At 35.5% G+C, this 23145-nt stretch overlaps 1 protein-coding gene across 2 annotated transcripts in view; it reads right to left on the minus strand.

Moving 5' to 3' along the window:
- gpr137c (G protein-coupled receptor 137c) overlaps positions 1–23145 on the minus strand; it is a 40212-nt gene that overhangs the window by 6241 nt on the left and 10826 nt on the right. For both annotated transcript variants that reach the window (XM_051868035.1, XM_051868034.1), the window contains exons 2-6: positions 11353–11402; positions 6072–6300; positions 5669–5818; positions 492–617; positions 134–258 (exon numbers count right to left, since the gene is read on the minus strand). In XM_051868035.1, the coding sequence (XP_051723995.1) occupies positions 134–258; positions 492–617; positions 5669–5818; positions 6072–6300; positions 11353–11402 (680 nt within the window). The remainder of the gene's footprint in view (positions 1–133; positions 259–491; positions 618–5668; positions 5819–6071; positions 6301–11352; positions 11403–23145) is intronic.

Below are 23145 nucleotides of genomic sequence, written 5' to 3' on the forward strand. Positions count from 1 at the left end.
TTTCATTTCAGGGGCAGATGGCTCCTGTACCATAATTTTTGGATTAACTATTCCTTTAATAAGTTCATAACTCTTAACTATAAGTAACTAAGACACTCCTATCTTTGAAAAGATAAAATTTGACTAAACACACCTGCATCTCTCTCCTCGGGAAGTTGTGTTTCTAGACAGATCGTCGTCACTATCATAGCGCCGTGGGTTGTCAAAAAAATACGCCCTGGAACTAAAGCTGTGACTGTTGATCATGCCGCCCGGTGTCTGTGGAAACAATGTATACAAAATATAAATAAAACCATATGATTAGCCCGACACAGCAGCATGGGATGTTGTTTTCAGTGGGGCAGACGTATGAGTAATTAATTCTATCTGACAGGAAAACAGCTCTCCATTGGGGCTTAAAAAGCCAATCGCAGGCTCTCGTCATTGAGTAAGTGTCCAGCTGTGATATTGACAGACGGATTTAGAGAAGTGAGACAGGATTAGACTTTCACCAGGTTCTGATTGGGCCGCTGCACTCTGAAGAACAACACCACCAGACTGGTGGGCAGCAACTCCCAGAAGAACAGGATGATCCCAAAGACCACATAGGCTTCCCCATTGATCTTCTCTGCATCCGCCTGAAGACACAAACACAATGCAAGACAAATTTAACACTGAGAACTTTCCACTTCTGACCATATTGATGTATCGATACACTGTAAAGGCCAAAAGACCTTAGAGTAGAGACTAGTGTTATTATTGTTAGCTAAAAAGTTTTCCTACATTGAAAAAAAGAAATAAAATAAAATATAAACATTAGATGAAAAACTTAAATGAAAATTAAAATGTTGGCGTAGAAACTTATGCGCTATTCAATTTGAATGTACATTCAGGATACACTCAGACAATAAAATGTGATATTGTAACATTGTATTTTTTTTGTGTAATAAAAATGTAATATCACTCGCTTTTATTTTACATTTGTGCAGTGTTGGGGGGATTTAAGGTATTTTTTTTAAATTGATATAAATAAATGAAAATACATTTTTAAAATAGGTTGTGTGTGTTTACTCCATCAGGAATGTGTTGTAGTATTACCCCTTTATTTTATGTGTTTTATACATTGTAACTGATTTTTTTTGACAAATTATGTAACAAAAAGCAGTTTTTATAGTCTCCTATTGATGTCTATGGGTGATTTTTAGGGGGTGGAGCGTTCCACGTTGTGGATGTGCTATAGGGTTGCCACTTCACTGCTGTGTATGTGTTCTGTGTTGAGGCTGATTTATTTATTTTTTTTATTTATTTTTATTTTTTTATTACCGTGGGGTCTCGGGAGAGCCCGAACATCCTGATAGGGACTCTTTTCTTTTTCTTTCTTTTTTTTTTTTTTCCACAATAACATACAACCAGATATCATTCCAATTAATTTTTTTGTTTGTAGAGCTAGCAAATGTCAACCACAACATTAAGTCTCATGCTATTTAGATGAAGGAAACTATTTTTTATTTTATTTCAGCAAACGTCATTTGGGGTCAAAAAGATCCCGAATAGCTTATAATGGTTAAAATAAAAATAAAAAAAAACTAATAAAAATGACAAAAATCTAAATTGCTAAAACTAAAATTAAAATGAAAACTGTAAATATACAGTCAAACCAAAATTTATTCAGACACCTTGAACATTTCATTCATTAATACAGTTTATTCACTATAGTTTAAAAAAAATGGCAATAAAATATGACAAGATCTCAGAGTTAAACTGTGTCAGAAAAAATGATCTTAATTATGTCAGATAACACTTAAGCAAAACATGGTCAGGTCAAAGTGTCTGAAGAATTTTTGGTTCCAAATTTTTATCAATTTTACTGGTAGTCCACTGTATGAAGAATTTTTGGGTATAATATGTCAGTTTATTTTGCTATCCTCACTTACATAAATGAACTATAGTGTCCTGCACCCACTAGTAAAAATTTATCAAAAATGTGTGAATTTTTGGTTTGACTGTATGTGCTATTATGTTTCTGACTTCTACTATGTTTTTATACAAAAACATAATGTTATCTGTTATGAATCTGAACTGATAAAATTGTAATGTGCATTTGGGAGTGCAACATGCATCAACTAAACTCGTAATGACAAGCACTTACTTATATATACCGGCTGTTGTCAACAAAAAAGAAGCTTTAAGGGCTTCTGGTGGTTTTGCGTCAAAATAAAAGCTCAATGGTTTACTGTGCGATAACGAAGAAATTAAGACAGCCATAAATATTAATGTTGTAATTTTATATTTATTCTTTAAAATAAATTATTATTATTATATTTTTCTTAAATCCTGAGCTTTATTTTACAGTGAAATATAATGATTTTGTTTATTATTTTTATTTAGTAATACTAACAATCATAATACAATAAGGTTCATTAGTTAAACATTAGTTAATGTATTAACTAACATGAACTAACCATGAGCAATACATTTGTTACAGTATTTATTAATCTTCGTTAACGTTAGTTAATGAAAATACAGTTGTTCATTGTTTGTTCATGTTAGTTCAGAGTGCATTAACTAATGTTAACAAGATTTGAATAACGTATTAGTAAATGTTGAAATTAACATTAACAAAGATTAATAAATGCTGTAGAAGTGCAGTTCATTATTAGTTCATGTTAACTAATGTAGTTAACTAATGTTAACTAATGAACCTTATTGTAAAGTGTTACCAAAATAATAATTATTTTATAATCATAAAGATATATAATTATAATCACAATTTTTCAGCCAAATTGTGCAGCCCTACAAACAAGTACAGCATTTTAAATTGCAATCTTTATCAGAAAAATCGCAATCCGTTTTTCCCCAAAATCATGCCGACCTAGAAGAGAGTACCTATAAAAAGTACACCTACTACACTACCATTAAAAATGACAACAATTCGGCACAGCTAGTGGTCTACAACAAACAAAAGCACAAACATCATGGACACAAATATCTGCAAAAAGACAACACAGGACAAAGAAGGATGTATACAATCCCAGAGTTAACAAATCCTGACAACAGCTTTGCATGGGACAGACAAAGTGGCTTCATGAAGAATAAGTAACTAGACAGCCACCCAAACATAAGCAGCTGAGTCAGAGAAGGGGGCAGGCCGATCAGGGGAACCTCGGCTTCCTGACGGCCCGTCTCAGAGGTGAACCCAAACTAGGTCACCACCAGGCAGCCATGCTTTCTGCACAGTAGCCTTGCCTGGGTTATTTATAGCAAAACAAAGACCTTTCCCCCACAGAGCCCATATCCGTCTAAATCCCCTCAAACGGATGGGGCATTGCGCAAAGAAGCATAATCCATGTTGAATTACTTTATTTTGAATGAATGAAGTCAACATCTCTTTTTATAAAACAACATGAGGTACAAAAATGCATTTGCAAAAAAAAAAAAATCTCTAATTCATTACACAGCATGTATTATACTCCAAAATACTTCAAATCTACCAAATGCACAACAGAATGACAACTCTTGAAGGATACAGTACTAAATCAGGGCACATAAAAATTAGCAATTATGACAGACATAAATGCATAATAACTTCATAAATCTCACATTAAGGTGAAAACAACATTGATTATTAACTCAAACAGCTGTGCCACACTAGCAGCAGTGACCCCTCTGAGACTTGTTTATCTGGGACAGTGAAAGTTCAATGAGGGTTTATCAGTGTTATGCTTCTTACATATACTACCGTTTAAAAGTTTAGGGTCGGTAAGGTTTGTTTAATGTGTTTGAAAGAATTTTTTTTATTCTCACCTGCAGGCTGGATTTATTTGATCAATAATACAGTAAAACAGTAAGAATGTGAAATATTATTACAATTTTAAATAAATCTTTTCTAGCCTTTTTAAAATGTATTTTATTCCTGTGATGGCAAAGCTGAATTTTCAGCATCATGACTCCAGTCTTCAGTGTCACATGATCCTTCAGAAATCATTCTGATAGGCTGCTCAAGAAACATTTATTATCAATGTTGTAAATGGTTGTGCTGCTTAGTATTTTTGTGAAAACGTAATACTTTTTTTTTTTTTTAGGATTCTTTGATGATTGCAAAGTTAAAAAGAAGCATTTATTTGAAATAGAAATCTTTTGTAACATTTTAAATGTCTTTACTCTCACTTTTGATCAATTTAATGCATCCTAACTGAATAGAAGTAATAATTTCCTAAAAAAAATAAATAAATAATGCCCCCAAACTTTTGAACAGCAGTGTATAAGTGTAGAGATACAATTTTTGTATTGTTGTCAACATTTTACAGCATTCTTTAGTGTAGAACTGTTAAAGGGTTCATGTCATACATTGTTTTTCTTCTTTATTTCATTCGAGATACACTATGGAACTTTGGCCTCTGTATCACCATCTGTGTTTATATTTCCATTATATAACATAACATTTCATGTCGCTTGCAGAGTAGTTATTTCACAGCTGTTCTTTGTATCAATCTGATATTGTGAGGAATCGGCATTGTTATCGTAATCACCATAATAGAGAGATTCTATCATACTGTCAAGACCCACAGAAAACTGTGAGAAAAGCAATTTATACAGAAACAAAATCTCATCAGAGCAAGTATGTATTATATCTCCCATTGTGGTTTAGATCTTATTTTGGCACAGGCTCTTTCGCTTTACAGACCCCACATATTTTTTATGTACTTGCTAAATAATGGAATTTCATGATTTTTTAAACCCAGAAATCTTTCATAGTGTAGCTTTAAAGGGTTAGTTCACCCAAAAATGAAATTTCTGTCATTAATTACTCACCCTCATGTCGTTCCAAACATGTAAGACCTTCGTTCATCTTCAGAACACAAATTAAGATATTTTTGATAAAATCTGAGAGCTCTCTGACTCCTCCATAGAAAGCAATTTAATTACCACTTTCAAGGCCCAGAAAGGTAGTAAAGACATTGTTAAAATAGTGACTACAGTGGTTCAACCTTAATGTTATGAAGCGACGAGAATAGTTTTTGTGCACAAAAACAAAACAAACATAATGACTTTATTCAACAATTTCTTCTCTTCCCTGTCAGTCTTCTACGCTGTTTATGTTGTATAGACAGTGCAGCGCTTTCGTGCTTACGTCCAAATGCCGGCTCAGTATTGGCTGGCTCCTGTGTCAGCATCACACAAATTAGTCGTGCTGCTCACGTGAACAGTGTCGGCCAATAATGAGTCGGCTTTCTGACGTAAAACGCAGAAATGCTGCACTGTGTGTGCAACGTAAACAGCATAGAAGACTGACAGGGAAGAGAAGAAATTGTTGAATAAAGTCATTATTTTTGTTTTGTTTTTGTGCACAAAATGTATTCTCGTCACTTCATAACATTAACACTGTAGTCACATGGACTGTTTTAATGAAGTCTTTACTACCTTTCTGGGCCCTGAATGTGGTAATTAAATTGCTGTCTATGGAGGGGTCAGAAAGCTCTCGGATTTCATCAAAAGCATCTTAATTTGTGTTCTGAAGATGAACGAAGGTCTTACGGGTGTGGAACGACATGAGGGTGAGTAATTAATGACAGAACTTTCATTTTTGGGTGAACTAACCCTTTAACAGTCATAATTGAGTGGTATTTTTCACCCTCTTTCTGACCCTTGAAATTAACAATAACAATATATAGAGTTATGTTGAATCTACCTGGTCAGATACATTGTACCAGCCGTAATTGAAAGGGCTGGGCCGATCTTCAGGAGAAAGAGCCACCACAACCAGGTTATAACAGGCTCTGGAAGTGTAGAGGAGGATAACTGCTGCCCCAATGGCTGTGGCCTGGCATACTGATGTCCCCTTGATCACAATCACAAAGATTACCAAATTTAGACAGAACAGTAATTACTTCTTCAGCACTGTTCAAAGCAATTAGCTGTTATTGCACTGTCATACTAAAAACACTGCACTGTTGTTCTGAATCCCAATCACATACTTCTAAGTAGAAGTACATACTAACAACATATTAAGTATGAAGTAGGAAGCGAGTATGAATATCCAAAAATATGCATAATATAAATCCCTAAATCCAACAGCATCCCTGTTCACTTACCTTTGACTCCAGGTAGACATTGGCAGAAGACATTTTAGCAATCTTGAAGATGCATATGGCGAGTGAGATCGCACAGAGAACGAAGAGGCTGTCGTTAACCAGCACTCGTGCCAGAACGGCATCCTTCACCTGGCTCTCAGCCGCATCACCCTGAACCAGCATGGCACACGTCACGTTCACCACCAGGAAAAAAACACCGGCCAGCAGAAATCCTAGACGCAGGGGCACCCTATTGAGAGTGAAGAGAAAAATTGTTTTAAGCCTAGGACACACCAAGCTGACAGTCGGACGTCTGTCGGGCCAGTTATTGCGGTGCGTTCCACACGTCGGCACTGATCGGGCTCATGTCGACGGCAGTTTGTCAGCATGTTGAATCAGTGTCAGGGCCGTGGGTGAGAGTGGGAACTCTGATTGGATGTTCAGTTTAGCGAGCAAGTCAGTGCACGAGAATTAAAGCGAAAGTAATTAAAGAGAGCAAGTAAGTCAAGACAGCACAGACAAAATGCTGGTCTAATGTTATGTTATCCAACCCACTGTTGGGGAAAGTTACTTTTAAAAGTAATGCATTACAATATTGTGTTACTCCCTAAAAAGTAACTAATTGCATTCCTTTAATGGAAAGCAATGCATTACATTACTTTTGTGTTACTTTTTCTCACCTGGGCTGGGCTTGCTTGTTTGTTTTTTAATAACAACAAAAAAAAGTTCTATTTTTGGCAAATGTAAAGGCCCTATCACAACAAAAGTGAAATAAATAAGCCTCAGGCTGAACATAAATGTGACGTTTATCTAAAGTCATTTTTGTATATTAGTATGGTTGAATTGGATCACTGAAGGTCAGCAGCAAAGACACTGGTTAATAAAGTGAGATTAAATACATAAAGTATATTTGTTTAATTTAATTTGTTTAATTATTGCAGGTAGGGCTGGGTATTGACACAATTTTCACGATTCGATCTGATTTCTATTCACATGCTTGTGATTCGATTCCATTACAATTTCGATTCTATTCGATATGGATTATTTTGGATGTAGTATATCAGTTACAGTACATGGCAAATTTTCTAGAGGAAAAAAATCTCTCAACTAATGCTGTAAACTACACATGGGAGTCAGTTGGTACTATACTATAATATTGAAGGTTAAAATTAACTTATTTATATAATAAACACTTAAACACGTTACAATGAATATGTAACGGTGCATAGCTATATTTATCAGAATGCTGCTTTCTAGAGTTCACTTTTCTAGCTGACTAATCAGTTTATGGTCACATATGGTTTTTCTGAGGTAAATGTGACGTTACGTGACATTGTTTAAAAACTATTTTATTGACGTCTTTCCGAGGTTGAAACACTGATTGAGCTATTACACGAGACATGATACGGATTTCGGTAAGTTGTACTGTATATTTTAACATACCTTCAGATGTTTAGTCATGTTTATTTCATGCTGTAACTGGTATTAAAGCGGAGAGGATGTTCACAACATGCGCTCCGTGCTGCCGCTTCTCTTTAACTGAGGCGCCAAAGCGTGAAAGTGAAGTGACATGTGGCCAAGTATGGTGAACCATACTCTGAATTTGTGCTCTGCATTTAACCCATCCAAGTGCACACACACAGCAGTGAACACACACACACACACACCGTGAACACACACACGGAGCAGTGGGCAGCCAATGCTGCGGCGAGCGGGCAGCAGTTGGGGGTACGGTGCCTTGCTCAAGGGTCTCACCTCAGTCGTGGTATTGAGGGTGGAGAGAGCGCTGGACATTCACTCCCCTCACCGACAATCCCTGCCGGACCTGAGACTCGAACCAATGGGATTTAAGAACCGATATCGGTTCGTAAAAATGAGAATCGATTAAAATCGAGAAATCGATATTTTTTTACCCAGCCCTAATTGCAGGTTTGTACAATATTCTGAGATTGCATTTCACTATTTTCATTCATTTTGAGGAATACTTTTCTGAATACTCTGTTTTTGTGCAAGTGAGATGAGTAAATGCTCACATTTAGTCTAGAACTACAATAACCATCATGTTCACACACAATGCCTCTGCACTTATGATTTCTCTCAACATGGGGACAGGAGAGGTGTCAGTCAATACATGGGAAAACTAAGTAACTTCCGTTACTTATTTGAAACAGTAACTCATTTTGTTGTAAATTTAAAAGTAATGCATTACTAGTTATTTGAAAAAAAAAAAAAAAAGTAATTTAATTACATAACTCAAGTTACATGTAATGCATTACCGCCAAAACTGATCCTATCTGAGCATTCCAAAACGCAAATATTTTCATAACAACATGAGCCGCTTAAAATGAAGTTGTCAACATAACTGACATTCAAAATGGTAAGCAGTCGGCTTGTTGTGTCCCAGGCTTAGAGAAAGAAAGAAAGAAAAAATAACTAAACATGCATGAGTTACAGTATATATGAACAACCTAAATATCTAAATTTTATTATTAGATTTAAATTATTTCATTTTATGCCGACTAAACATCCCCACTGGTTTTGGACACGATTCATCAGTGCATCAGTTTTTTTTTCATTTTTTGGTAATCTAATAATGCAATACATTTCTTTAATCTTTTATTGGTTACATGAAAAAAAATAATATTAAGATTATTATTAATATTAGTAATAATTAAATTCACCCTCTTCTGTGGAATAAAATCAAGCTCCATCCTATAATTCTTCATGCTCAATATTTTTGCTTCACTCAAAAATACAGCATACTGATTAAATTGAATAAGGTAAAAGCTCAAAGACATTGAACTGATGAGCACAGTCAAGCCATTGCTTAGCTCTGTCTGGGCCATGTGTCAATCCTCTCCACCACATGCCCTCCTCCCACTCATCCTGCCTCAGAGACGGGACTAGATGGGAAGGCCGGGAGGATTTGAGCATTTCACTCAGCATCAGACTCTGATCACCTGATCAAAGCCCCATTTGTACAGATTAATGCTCTAAATGAAAAATTTTGTTTAAAAGTCTGTTTTAAGCAGTCTCAAACTATCAAAAAGTTTTTGATATTTACACCAAAGAAAAAAAAGGCTTCTAAATCCTTTAATTTCTCCCAAAAATAAATTCTCACTCTTAAGTATTTCCAAAGCAGTGTGATTTCTGTTCTTGTGTGGAACATAAAAGCAGATGAGTAAACGAGTAGTGAGGCTGTAGTGAGTAGTGGGGCTACATAAAAGTACCATAAAAAAGTAGTTCATAAGACATAGTTCATAATTTTTTGCTTTATTCCAAAACTTCTGAAACCATATGATTAGAATAAGTGCAAATAACAAAAGAAGCACTTTACTATTAATGGGATATTTCACCCAAAAATTAAAATTCTGTCATCATTTACTCACGCTCAAGTTGCTTCAAACCTATATGAATTTCTTTCTTCTGCTGAACACAAAAGTTCAGCATAGTAAGGGAAAAAATACTATGGAAGTCAATGGGGTCCATCAACTGTTTGGTTACTGACATTCTTCAAAATATCATCTTTTGTGTTCAGCAGAAGAAAGAAATTCATATAGGTTTGAAACAACTTGTGCGTGAGTAAATGATGACAGAATTTTAACTTTTGGGTGAAATATCCCTTTAACCTATTTGCTGAAGTTGGTCAAAAGTGATATTAAAGATATTCACAATAAGGTCTCATTTGTTAACATCAGTTAATGCATTACCTAAGAATGATAATATATTTTTTACATTAATTACTAACCTTTGTTAATGTTAATGTTGTTAATATTAGTTCATGTTAGTTCACAGTGCATTAACTAATGTTACCAGATAAAAATTTTTATCTTAATGTCCTATTTGTAAATGTTGAGATTAACTTTAATTCAGATTAATAAATGCTGTAGAAGTATTGTTCTCTGTTAATTCATGTTAACTAGTGTTTTATTCATAACTAATATTACATTGTCAGAAAAAAAAGGTACGGTGCTTGTCACTGGGGCAGTACCCTAAGGTACAAAAGTGAAAAGGTACATCTTTGTACCTTACTCACCCCTAAATGGTGCATATTAGTACCTTAAAGGTACATGTTAGTACTATAAAAGTGCATATTAGTACCTTTTTACCTTTGTACTTTAGGGTACTGCCCCTGTGACAAGCACCGTACCTTTTTTCTGACAGCGTAATGAATAAAACCTTAAAGTGTTACTGACATTTATAATGTTACAAAAGATTTCTATTACAAATAAATGCTGTTTTTTAAACTTTCTATTCATCAAAGAATACTGAAAAAACATGCCATGGTTTTCTATAAAAATATTAAGCAACTGTTTTCAACATTGATAATAATAAGAATGAAAATCATATTTGAATGATTTTTGAAGGATCATGTGACACTGAAGACTGGAATAATGATGCTGAAAATTCATTTTTTCCAGCACAGAAATAAATTATATTTAAAAATATATTACAAATAGAAAATATGATTTAGGATTGTAGTTATTTTAGATTTGAATGGAAGTGTAAGTGATTTCAAACATTGCAACATGTCTTGATGCACCATATTTGAACATGAAAAAAATGAGCTATAACTTTCATGGTGCTTTGGTATTTGAAGCTTGACAGGCTCAGTATTTCTTCATTGTATGGAAAAGATCAATATGAACATTCTGCTAAAAAAAAAAAATCTGTGTTCCACAAAAGAGTAAATGAAATCATTTTCTTTTGAACTATCTCTTTAATTTAATGAAGTGTGTAGATAGAAAAGTTTCATATCTACAGTTCGCCAATAGAGTGCTGCAGGTATGACGTATTTTTGTAGGCCAAAACCCGGAAATGAGTTAGCATTTTAGCAAGTCTGGTTCCATCATCCTGAAGTCAATGGATTATTTTGAATGGGTTTTAGGCTTTAAAAATGAAAAAAGTGTTAGGCTTCTAAATGAAGTTAATTTGTGAAGATTATCATGATGAATAAAATGTGTAAGAATCATAAACTTATGTTAATCACAGAGATTATTTCTGCAATAATCTGCAATAATCCAAAAGTTTGGAATGGAAAAATCCTATTGGGTTTTTGTCGAGGGAACCAGATGATGCTAACTTACGTGTTGGCCTACAAAAATACGGCATCAGTGCAGCACTCTATACTGCAAGAAACAAAAAACCCTGAGTGAAAGTTGTGCAAGACTTCAGGGGTGACAAAAGTTTAAAGCACTTAAAAAATGTAAAGAAAGAGCATATTGTTCACACTGGTGCTTTCTCTCTAAGCAACCGCTTAATTCATTCACAGCACTCACAGCTAAGAAAGAAAGTCTCTTACTTGTACTTGTTGAGTTCCGGGGAGTATTTCGCTTTGGCTTTGAAAATCACCTGTGGAAGAGGACATAGTAAGATTTTATTACTTACAAACATGACCAGGACAAACTCTATCTTAGATCTGTGGTTGTTTGAGGAGAGGAATTATCAGTACAGAAAAAAAGTTGCTTTAACCAAGAAACTTCTGCAATCTACTTCACGCCTGCACACGGGCCAAGTGATGACTAGCTTGTGCTAAAGCAGAGATAAGGGTGACCACAAGGCTGTATCTCATGAGTTTATTTAAACAAAAACATCTCCGGTTTAAGCAAACACTCACAGAGCTCAATAACCACTGATAGTTATTGGTTTTACCTGAGGTCTTTGCAACTTTAACCCAAATGTCAACCCAAAACAAGCACAACTACACTGGCTTGCATAACCGTCATTGATAAGCGTTCAAGGACTGATTTCATTCTGACTTGGCCTTCATGTAGTTCATTACATATATTAGCAGGTGATGTACAATACCATTGAAAAGATAGGGGTCAGTAAGTTAAAAATGAATACTTTTATTCAGCAAAGACACATTAAATTGATCAAAAGTTACAGTAAACACATTTATAATGTTATAAATTATTTCTATTTCAATGGCTGCCTGTTCTTTCAAACTTTCTATTCATCTAAGAATCCTGATTTTTTTTTTTTTTTTTTTTCCCAGTTTCCACAAAAATATAAGCAGCAAAACTATTTTCTGAAGGATCATGTGACACTGAAGACTGGAAAAATGGCTGCTGAAAATTCAGCTTTGCCATCACAGGAATAAATGACATTTACAAATATATTAAAATAGAAAACAGTTATTTTACAATGCAATAATATTTCACAATATTACTGTTTTGCTTTTGATCAAATAAATGCTGCCTTGTTGAGCAAGAGGCTTCATTCAAAAACATTAAAAAAATTACTGACCCCAAACTTTTGACCGGTAGTGTATGAACACATGCATGACCGCATACTTCAAAGTAATGACACTAGGCTGTTTTTAAGCTTTGTCATATTAAATTCTGTACATTATAAACCACAGTAGCATTCAGCAGCTGAAACAAGAAAAGGAACAGGAACTGATGTCATCTGTAGCTTTCTGCAACTGCTCATTCAAAAGGTTACTGGGTCTGGGTATCACATGAAAGTTAGATTTCAAATTAGATGAGAAAGATCCATAAAATGTAATATGCACATCATTCTACAAAATATAGCCCTACTGTTTTTTCCCTGTTATGACAATTCATGACACTATCAAAAAACAACCATGATACCCTATGTAGTCGACTAGTAGACTAATGGGAAATTATGACTAGCAGCACTATAAAGTCAGCATGAAAAGGAAGTTGCAATAGTCTTTTATTCCCTATTGTGACGTACAACCTGAATTCCGGAAAAGTTGGGACGTTTTTTTAAAATTTGAATAAAATGAAAACTAAAGACTTTCAAATCACATGAGCCAATATTTTATTCACAATAGAACATAGATAACATAACAAATGTTTAAACGGAGAAATTTTACACTTTTATCCACTAAATGAGCTCATTTCAAATTTGATGCCTGCTACAGGTCTCAAAAAAGTTGGGACGGGGGCAACAAATGGCTGAAAAAGCAAGAAATTTTGAAAAGATTCAGCTGGGAGAACATCTAGCAACTAATTAAGTTAATTGATATCAGGTCTGTAACATGATTAGCTATAAAAGGGATGTTTTAGAGAGGCTCTCAGAAGTAAAGATGGGCAAAGGCTCTCCAATCTGTGAAAGAGTGTGGAAAAAGATTGTGGAAAACGTTCCTCAACATCAAATTGCAAAGGCTTTGCAAATCTCATCATCTACAGGGCATAACATTATCAAAAGACATCAAAATACAAGGCCGAAGACCTTTATTGGATGCCCGTGGTCTTCGGGCCCTCAGACGACAGTGCATCACTCATTGGCATGATTGTGTCAATGACATTACTAAATGGGCCCAGGAATACTTCCAAAAACCACTGTCGGTAAACACAATCCGCTGTGCCATCTGCAGATGCCAACTAAAGCTCTATCATGCAAAAAGGAAGCCATATGTGAACATGGTCCAGAAGCGCCGTCATGTCCTGTGGGCCAAGGCTCATTTAAAATGGACTGTTTCAAAGTGGAAAAGTGTTCTATGATCAGACGAGTCCAAATTTGACATTGTTGGAAATCACGGACGCCGTGTCCTCTGGGCTAAAGAGGAGGGAGGCCTTCCAGTGTGTTATCAGCGTTCAGTTCAAAAGCCAGCATCTCTGATGGTATGGGGGTGCATAAGTGCATACAGTTGGGCAACTTGCATGTTTTGGAAGGCACTATGAATGCTGAAAGGTATATATATATATATTTTCCAGATGACGTCTATTTCAAGGAAGGCCTTGTGTATTTCAGCAGGACAATGCAAATGCAGCTATTACAAAAGCATGGCTTCGTCGTAGAAGAGTCCGGGTGCTGAATTGACCTGCCTTTCACCTATAGAGAACATTTGGCGCATCAATAAACGAAAGACGATCACAAGCTCTTCAGCAGCTGGAAACCTTTATCAGGCAAGAATGGGAACAAATTCCAACACCAAAACTCCAGAAACTCATAACCTCGATGCCCATACGTCTTCACACAGTTTTGAAAAGAAGAGGAGATGCTACACCATGGTAAACATGCCCCCTTTCCAACTTTTTTGAGACCTGTAGCAGGCACCAAATTTGAAATGAGCTTATTTTGTGCATAAAATTGTAAATTTTTTCTGTTTAAACATTTGTTATGTTATCTATGTTCTATTGTGAATAAAATATTGGCTCATGTGATTTGAAAGTCTTTTAGTTTTCATTTTATGAACTTTTTAACTTTTCCGGAATTCGGGTTGTATATCCAAGTGAAACAGTGAACTCGAATAAGAAAATATGTAGGACGGGACTTGATTTTGTCCATGGGGAATTGATTGGATGGTTGTGGTTTGCTATTGCTGTGATCTCATGTAAGTGACAGGTTGTCCCAAAAAACATGTCATCAGAGAAGAGAGATCTCACTGCAAAATGAAAGTTTTGACTTCATGGTGACTTTAAACTTTTCAACATCTTATTTTACAAAGACTAAACTCAAGATGGTGTCCTGCGCACTTTTGTGATTTACAATCTATGGTACTTTCACAAAACATTTTAAGAAAAAATGCTTCTAATTTGGTCATAAAACTTAAATATTTGTGACAAAACATAAGTATGCATGGAATGAACTTGGACTGGACACAGTGAGAAAATTTCCAATAAGGCAAGGGATAATAGGAATTTACTAGGTTCCTTCATTTAAGAAACAACAGTGAAAACTCACACGTCATGTCTACATTCCTGATCGCACATATCCTAGTCCTGACTCTTCTTTAGTTAGTTATGACTGATGACATGCAACGAAGATTGTAGACAACAATGAGAAGGTCAAGTGCCAAGTGATCTCTATATAATCGCAGAAGTATTACGGCAAACCTGGAAGAGTTACAGCAAAAATATTGATTTAAGGGACTATCAAGAGAACTCGGACAGAAAACAGCTGAACACACCAGGAGATTGCGGAAGCCTCTATTCACTGGACTGCGACACCCGTCCAACAGCCTTTGACAGCCATCAGTGGCACATGTGCAAATCGAGAACAGATGCTGTCTTGTTAGTATATGCACAAGGGCAATGGGCATCTGCAGTGGCTTAGAATGAATTTGAAGGTTTTATGGAGAAATAATGAAGTCACTTGAAAGGTCATCATGAACTCAATCATTACCTGAATTAAAATTCACAAATGTCACTTTGCTCCTGTTAAGGGGAAGTAAAATTTAAAGGGGCAAAATTAAACAATATTTTCTTACTCTATCAAAATTAAACATACTATGCAGACATGCGCTAATGTACCTTTAATGTACCATGCGTGAAATATACCTTTAACATTTTTACTGACCTTCAAAGAAAAAAAAAAAAAAAATCAAATGCTCAAAGTGCAAAATATGGCTCATTTAACAAGGAAATCAGCGGAGATAAAAAGGTGCAGTAGTCGACACTATGAATTGTGCATGTTGATGTGTGTCATCCTCATGTGTCTCCATGTCAGCAGACGCACCGCAGACTCCACTGGGACATGGCACAGTGTGATTCTGAGTTAAACAGAAGAGAGACTCCCAAAAATAAACACACAAACTGCACCTCGCGTTTTGTCAACTCACGAGAGAGAGGGGTAAGCTCGAGGGACCCATGTTGCCCCGAGCCTTGTGCTTTCACAGAGAAAAAGGCAGCATTAAAAGCTCCTTTCTATCTGCTCTTAGCTCTCCACCCCAAAGCACAGTCTTACATGCAAAAACAAGGTCAGCACGCTCCACATTCAATGCAGGCACTGCCTGTGAAGATTAGATATTGCAATTTTTTGTCAAAAAGGTGGAGAAAGGTACAAGTCAGATATGAAAAAAGAAAATAATTTGTTTTGTTTGCATTCTCTGAAAAAAAGTCCAATGTAAACGTCATAACCATAATGCGCGAGTATTGCTATGCAGCTGCTAGGGTGATGTAAATGGTTGTTAGTGTGTTGCTATGCGGTTGCTAAGATTATGCTGGATGGTTTGCCAGTTAGTTGCTTACTGGTCCAAGTCAAAAGAGCCCTGAAAGTCTCTGATATTCTGGTAACTAGACATGTATAGGGCCAGTATTCACTCTCAGAAAAAAAAGGTACAAAAGCTGTTTCTGGGGCAGTACTCTTTCGAAAGGTACACCTTGGTAACTTATTTACCCTTTGATGGTGCATATAAGTACATACAAAGTACATATTTGCACCTAAAGCATACATTTTAGTACTTCAATGGTGCATATTAGTACCACTGGAAAAAGGATTTTTGCCGGTTTTTCAAATTACTTAATTAAAATGAGCAAAAGCAACACAATTGTTATACATTTTGTCCTAACTTAAAGGGTTAGTTTACCCAAAAATGAAAATAATGTCATTTATTACTCACCCTCATGCCGTTCCACACCCGTAAGACCTTCGTTAATCTTCGGAACACAAATTAAGGCCTGCATATCCAGCAATGACGTTTCCTCTCTCAAGATCCATTAATGTACTAAAACCATATTTAAATCAGTTCATGTGAGTACAGTGGTTCAATATTAATATCATAAAGCGATGAGAAAATTTTTGTAATCAGCGTGTCGAATCAGCGGTTCAGAGCGCCAAAGTCACGTGATTTCAGCAGTTTGGCAGTTTGACACGCGATCCAAATCATGATTCAACACGCTGATTCATAACGCTCCGAAGCTTCCTGAAGCAGTGTTTTGAAATCGGCCATCACTATATAAGTCGTTATTTTGTTTTTTTTGTTGCACCAAAAATATTCTCGTCGCTTTATAATATTAATATTGAACCACTGTACTCACATGAACTGATTTAAATATGTTTTTAGTACATTAATGGATCTTGAGAGAGGAAATGTCATTGCTGGCTATGCAGGCCTCACTGAGCCATCGGATTTCAACAAAAATATCTTAATTTGTGTTCCGAAGATTAAGGTCTTACGGGTGTGGAACGGCATGAGGGTGAGTAATAAATGACATCATTTTCATTTTTGGTTGAACTAACCCTTTAATTTCATTGTGTTCAATCCACTTAAATATATTTAGTATTGAAGTTTACTTAACCCATTTGTGTAGGGATTACATGAATTATTTTTGTTGCATTAACTGAAACTGGGCAGAGGATTTTTAGTTCCCAGCATGCTTTGCATATGGCTGGATCAGGAGAGTAAATGTTGAAATTAAGTGTTATTTTATGTGTTTTTGAGTGAAGGGCAAGACCTGTTAATGTTCAGTTATGTTTCTGTTATGTTGAAGTTTTTATGGTTACCGTTGTGCTGAATTGTATAGCTTATGGTTAGGTTGTGGATGGCTGCATATACAAAGATGCTACTTCCAATGAGCAACAGCTTTGCTAATGCCAGAGCAGTGACAAGTATCTTTCTACTTGTGTTGTGCTGGTTGCAGAAAGTCTTATATTTGTACAACTTAACTGAATGTCAAATACAAACTGGTCTTTTCCATTTACTCAAAATCACAGACATGAATATATTGAAATCTTCTCAATAAATTTGAACTGAAACTTAAATCAGCGTGTTTTTTTTTAGTTAACTAAAAATATATGTTTAAAATTAAGATAAATTAAATTAGTGGAACCACTTAAAAAATTGAGTAAAACCAAAAAGCCATTTTTTCAGTGCACCTCAGTGAAAGCTTTTGTACTTTTTACTGAGTGTTCAAATGTAGAAGATTATTTTTTAATGATTTCTATTATTATTTCTTTATTTAAGTGAAAATAAGTCAACCAAAAACAAAAAAAAGTGAAAAAATAAAACAAAGTAAGAGAGATGACAAATAAGGACAGGCCTGTATTCTGAACTAAGACAGACATGTTTTGTTTGGTATAAAATGTGAACTCATGACTTCTATAAGCATGTGCGCAAACACAAACACACAAAAACACAGCAGCTACTTTCTGCCAGTCACAGAAAAAGGACAAAAAAAAAAAAAAAAGGAGCAGACAGCAGTGTTCTCAGAGGACTGATATTTAAGCCCTTTCTGTGACCCACATGCAGACATTTGTCTCGGTTCCTCAAATGTATTTTTATCATAAGATGTCCAAATCACACTGAGTCATGCTTTTGAAAAAGCACAATGCTGCGGTTCAGTGTCATGAGACTTTGTGAGACTAAGACTTCTTCCTCTTTTACTGATGGTGTGAAATGCTATTGCTACTCATGACACTTGAAACTCAAGCAAGAAGATTAATTCCACGATTAAGCAAGAACTGTTACAGTCATAAATCCATAGTTGTTTTCCTGTGAGACCTATAAGATGTTTAATAAATTATCTAATATAATTAACCTACCAAGACAAACCGCTTGTTTTAAGAGTAATATTAATGTGCTTTTGTATTTTATACATTTTTATATTTAATTTTGACCCATTGCACACACTGTAAACCCTAACGCTCAAAATAATTAATTGAAAAACTTAAATTAAACAAATTAGTTCAGTCAAATTAACTTTTATGAGTATTTAGCACTTTCTTTTTCTTTCAAGTTCACAGAACTGATATATTTTAAGTAAACCGAACTGTTTCATTGTTCTGAGTTTTATGAACTTATTTCTTTTAATTTAGACTAACTTAAGTTTAACTGAAACTGGGCTGGAATTTCTATTTCCCAGCATGCTTTGCCCATGGCATGCGAAAAGGAGAGTAAGTGCTAAAATTAAGTGTTACATAATGTTTTTTTGCTAATTTAGAAGAGTTTGTTAATGTGGGTTTTGGAGAGTTACCATCATGGTGACAAGTGGTGAATGTGGCTTGGTTTGAGAGCATGTATGTTAAATGCTTTATATTGCTGTACTGACTCAGCAAGTGCTATACCATGCTATTGTTAACATGTTATCAAATTAGCATTTTCTGAATTAGCTTGTTTACACTAATAAATTATTAGCTGAGTTGAATTAGATAAGTTTACACTAATAAAAATGTTCACATTGAGGACACATTGAAAATTTTATGTTAAATGTATGAATTAGTGTACTCAAACATTTCAAGTTAAGAACGATTAAAATGTACGAGTACAAAATAAAAACCTGCCAGTCCTGCTTACTTAAACTGAATTTCTTAACTTATAAATTGAGGCAACTGATTGCCTCAATTTTTTTTTTGAGTTTTGCCAACTTATTCGGGTTTACAGTGCAGGACAAAGGTGACACCAGAACAAAAATATTCATGATTCTGAAGCTGAAAATACAAAATTACTTTAGACAAATTTGCTTGCACTCTTGTCACTGGCTAGATATATTTAAAACAATGTAGGCCACATTTTACTGATAACATAAGACATTTGGCATTATCAGGACCCACAAATATTCCCCCATTGTATTTTACATTATATTCAACATAATTTATAGTAGTTTAATGTAACACTGACACTAAAACTCTGTAAACATGAATTTTTTCCCCCTCACACAGTAATTTTCATTTTGGGTGAACTATACCAAAGTCCCTTTAAGACAAGTCATTTCACTCGGCAGCCATCTTTGAAACACCTTTCGGGCATTCAAGTGCAGCTCCTATCTCTTTGAATGGGGGAAACATCAAATTCTCCATAGCTGTTTGACAAGCTTTCGATTAAATTTCATATTTGAAATCACCAATGAAATCTGACAACAACTGTCTCATAAATTTTGTTTCTAAACGCTCAAATCATGACAAAAAAAACCTGTATTTTTCAGGCTGGACCAAGCTAATGTGCATGCGCAGTCCTAAATGCACGCATCTTGTGCCTCATTTCAGAGGCGCATGTCTGACTGTTTCTATAGGAACCAGAGCTTCTAACGGCTGCTGCAGTGACTTTACCAATCAGCGATTGGCTCTTATTTAGAAGGCGGGACTTATTCCGCAATATTGCGCATTGCACTTTCTCCCATTCAAAACAATACGAGTGACGCGTCTTGTGATATTCTATAGTCTTTGACTATACACAATACAGATTGTCACTATCCACAATACACATTGTTGCATTTTTGTATTGCGATATATTGGTATGATATATATTGTCCCTACAAAAACAACTGCTCAGTGCATATAACTGATTTACCAAACCAAAGAGAAATAAAGCTTTCATCTGAATGGACACTGAGGCCTTCTGACATGTTTACATGTTTGAACACATCATTTCCTGTTTTCCTCTTCAGTAATCAGAACACAACCCTGCAAACACACACTTTCCCCTTCAGTGCCTCATGTCAAGAGGGCCCAGAGGAGGTTTAAAACCAGTGATTCATCTACCTACACTGGGAAACAAATCTGGAACGCTTCCCTCTGGTCTGTTTAATACTTGTTTTTGTACAAGACTGTTACATAGAGCCCTCACTGAACACATCTGAGCTAGTACTCTAGAGTGCGGTCTGGATGATGGGGTAGGGCAACACACGTCACTCCACCCACATCTAGTTTCATTGGTTTATAATACTGCAAATCTTATTGCCATTGATGCTTGAAGCTGGTGCATGTGCATTCCTTTCTGTACAATTTTGTGAATGATTGTTTCACCCTGCACCCATTGTCCAGACTGGACTGATGCAGGTTGGGTATCCTGTGTGAAGCCAAAGCAGGTCAAAAAATAAATAGGCCTACACACTCAGTAAGACTCATTGGGATGGTTAATATCCAACCAAACTATTCCATTCAGTTCCAACAATTTCTGAGTCAGGCTGGAAAAGTTCAGGATCGTATCAGGAAAAAGTAGGTTTTTATGCTTGCAAGTCAAGGAGTGCTTCCGAAAAATAACTATCATCCTCATTATTATCAAAAATCATTAAAAAAAAAATATTCAAAAGCTTTATTTGAGACATTTAGCAACAAGAGTTGCTAGTTATGTTCAATTTCTATGGAAAAAAATGCTTTGGTACATAATTATGACATAAAAGGTCAAAATAGTCAAAATTATGTAATACTAAGTCATGATGAGATAAAAAGTTGGAATTATGAGATACGAAGTCATAATTATGAAATTACTAGTATCTTAGAGATGACTAATTATGAGACAAATAGTTATGACAAAGACAAAAGGAGATACTGTCAGTGTCAATTATGAGAAAGTCACAATTATGACAAAAAGACGAAATTCTAAGATACTACGTCATGTGACAAATGTGACTTTTTTATGTCATAATCATGATTTAGCAATGCATGTTTTTTTTACCCATCTGTAATGGCGAACTGTAGCTGGTCACTTTAAATGTCAGACAGCCTTTAAGTGGGACCAGACTACGCCAACAGTCAAATTTCAGGCTACACAAGACAACAGGAGGAGAGCAAACAACTTTCAGGTTAAGGCACGCCAACTTCATGCCCACATTGCATGCTTTACCAGTTCACACCCAATACCACGATAAAAGCAGCACCAAACTACTGGACTATTGGACAGAATGACCGCTACACTTAAGCCCAGATAATAAAAAAAAAAACACTCTATAGACCTTCATAACCAGTCTTACAGAAACCTGTCTGGCAACCCTTGGGACAATCATTCCCACTATCTATTTGATTCTGATTAGCTTGCAATCGTTCAAGTAAGGAAGTGTGTGTTTGGGGAGCAGAAATTATGCGAGTTTGAAGCCCATGCCAAGTGAGTCATACTTTACGTGTCCATGACACAAATGCTTGTATAACATCTGTAGCTAGCAAACACACACTTTCACAGGAATGTGAACATGCGACTGAAGAGAAACATTGACAAAAGTGTGAACAAACAGGCTGTGGTACCTGAAATCACAAGGGTTACACTTTCACATGATGTCACGCTAGCTTTGTCAACACACACAAAAAAAAATAAAAATAAAATAATAATAATAATAATTGTGTATATAAAACATTCTGGATAACATGATACTACTTATAACACCACATGAAATCAAAATAGGAGTTTTGTGCCTTATAGTCCTTGAATAGCTTTGAGTCTTTTTAATATGCTAATGTAGTCCTAAAACAGTTTACATTTTTTCATTTAGCAGACCCTGGTGATCATGTATTTTTAATTTTTTTTTTCAGTAAGGATGTATTAAATTGATCAAATTGATGCAATTGCAAACACTTTCTCAATACAAAAAAATATATATTTTAAATAAATGCTGCTTTTTAACTTTCTATTCATCAAAGAATGAAAAAATGCATTACCATTTTCACAAAAATATTAAGCTGCACAACTGTTTTTACAAGGGACCTATTATGCAAAATTCACTTTTATAAGGTGTTTGAACATCGATGTGTGTCCGCAGTGTGTGAGAAACACCAGCCTAGAATGGTAAAAAACAATTTTTTTTTTTTATAATTACTATAAATCAAAAGCAGTCTCTTCAAATGAGCTGATTCAGCCACGCCCACAGCCGTGACGATCTGTCCTATTAGCAAAGAGACAACCCAGAGTGAGAAGCACAGTGTTTGCCATTTCTGTATCCTCACTGTAGCAGCTGGAGTTTTACAATGTCTGCACCAAAGAGGCATTACAAGTGTTCTGTTTTGGGATGTACCAATGCATATAAGAGTCTCCATAGACTCCCGCCATCTGAGTCATTGAGGACATTGTGGTTAAATTTCATTTTCGAAGGAAATGTCCGAAGAAAACCGGTAAAGTCTAATATGTTTGGGTCAATCATTTTGTGTCAGACTGATTCACAAACAAGGATCTTTTCAACGCTGGATTTTCACAAAGGTTAATTTTGAAAGATGGGTCAATTCCAACGCTTTGTGCGCAAACTAATGTATCACACGTCATATGTTGTGAGTCCTTCCAAATTCCCTTTTTGAAAGCCCTTGTTGGCACTCTGTACGGCTAATGTTGCTAAAGCTACCATTGTTTCCACTGATGCCCTCATATGCAATCAGAATTATCATAAATACGTAGGTTTTGTTTTGTTGTTGCTGGTATGCCGGAGCTTGAGTTCTTGAAGCTCCGCTCTCTCCTTGAAAGGGGTATGGGAGCACCAGCTCATTTGCATTTAAAGGGACACGCAAAAATGACACGTCTTTGCTCACACCCAAAAACTGGCAATTTTAACATGTTAAAATTTATCTGTGGAGTATTTTGAGGTAAAAATTTACATACGCACTCTGGGGACATCAGAGACTTATTTTACATCTTGTTAAAAGGGGCATAATTGGTCCCCTTTAACATAAGAAAAGTTTCTTGAGTGCAAAAACAGCATGTTAG

Source organism: Ctenopharyngodon idella, chromosome 17, assembly GCF_019924925.1.
Source record: "Ctenopharyngodon idella isolate HZGC_01 chromosome 17, HZGC01, whole genome shotgun sequence".
NCBI classification, from domain to species: Eukaryota; Metazoa; Chordata; class Actinopteri; order Cypriniformes; family Xenocyprididae; genus Ctenopharyngodon; species Ctenopharyngodon idella.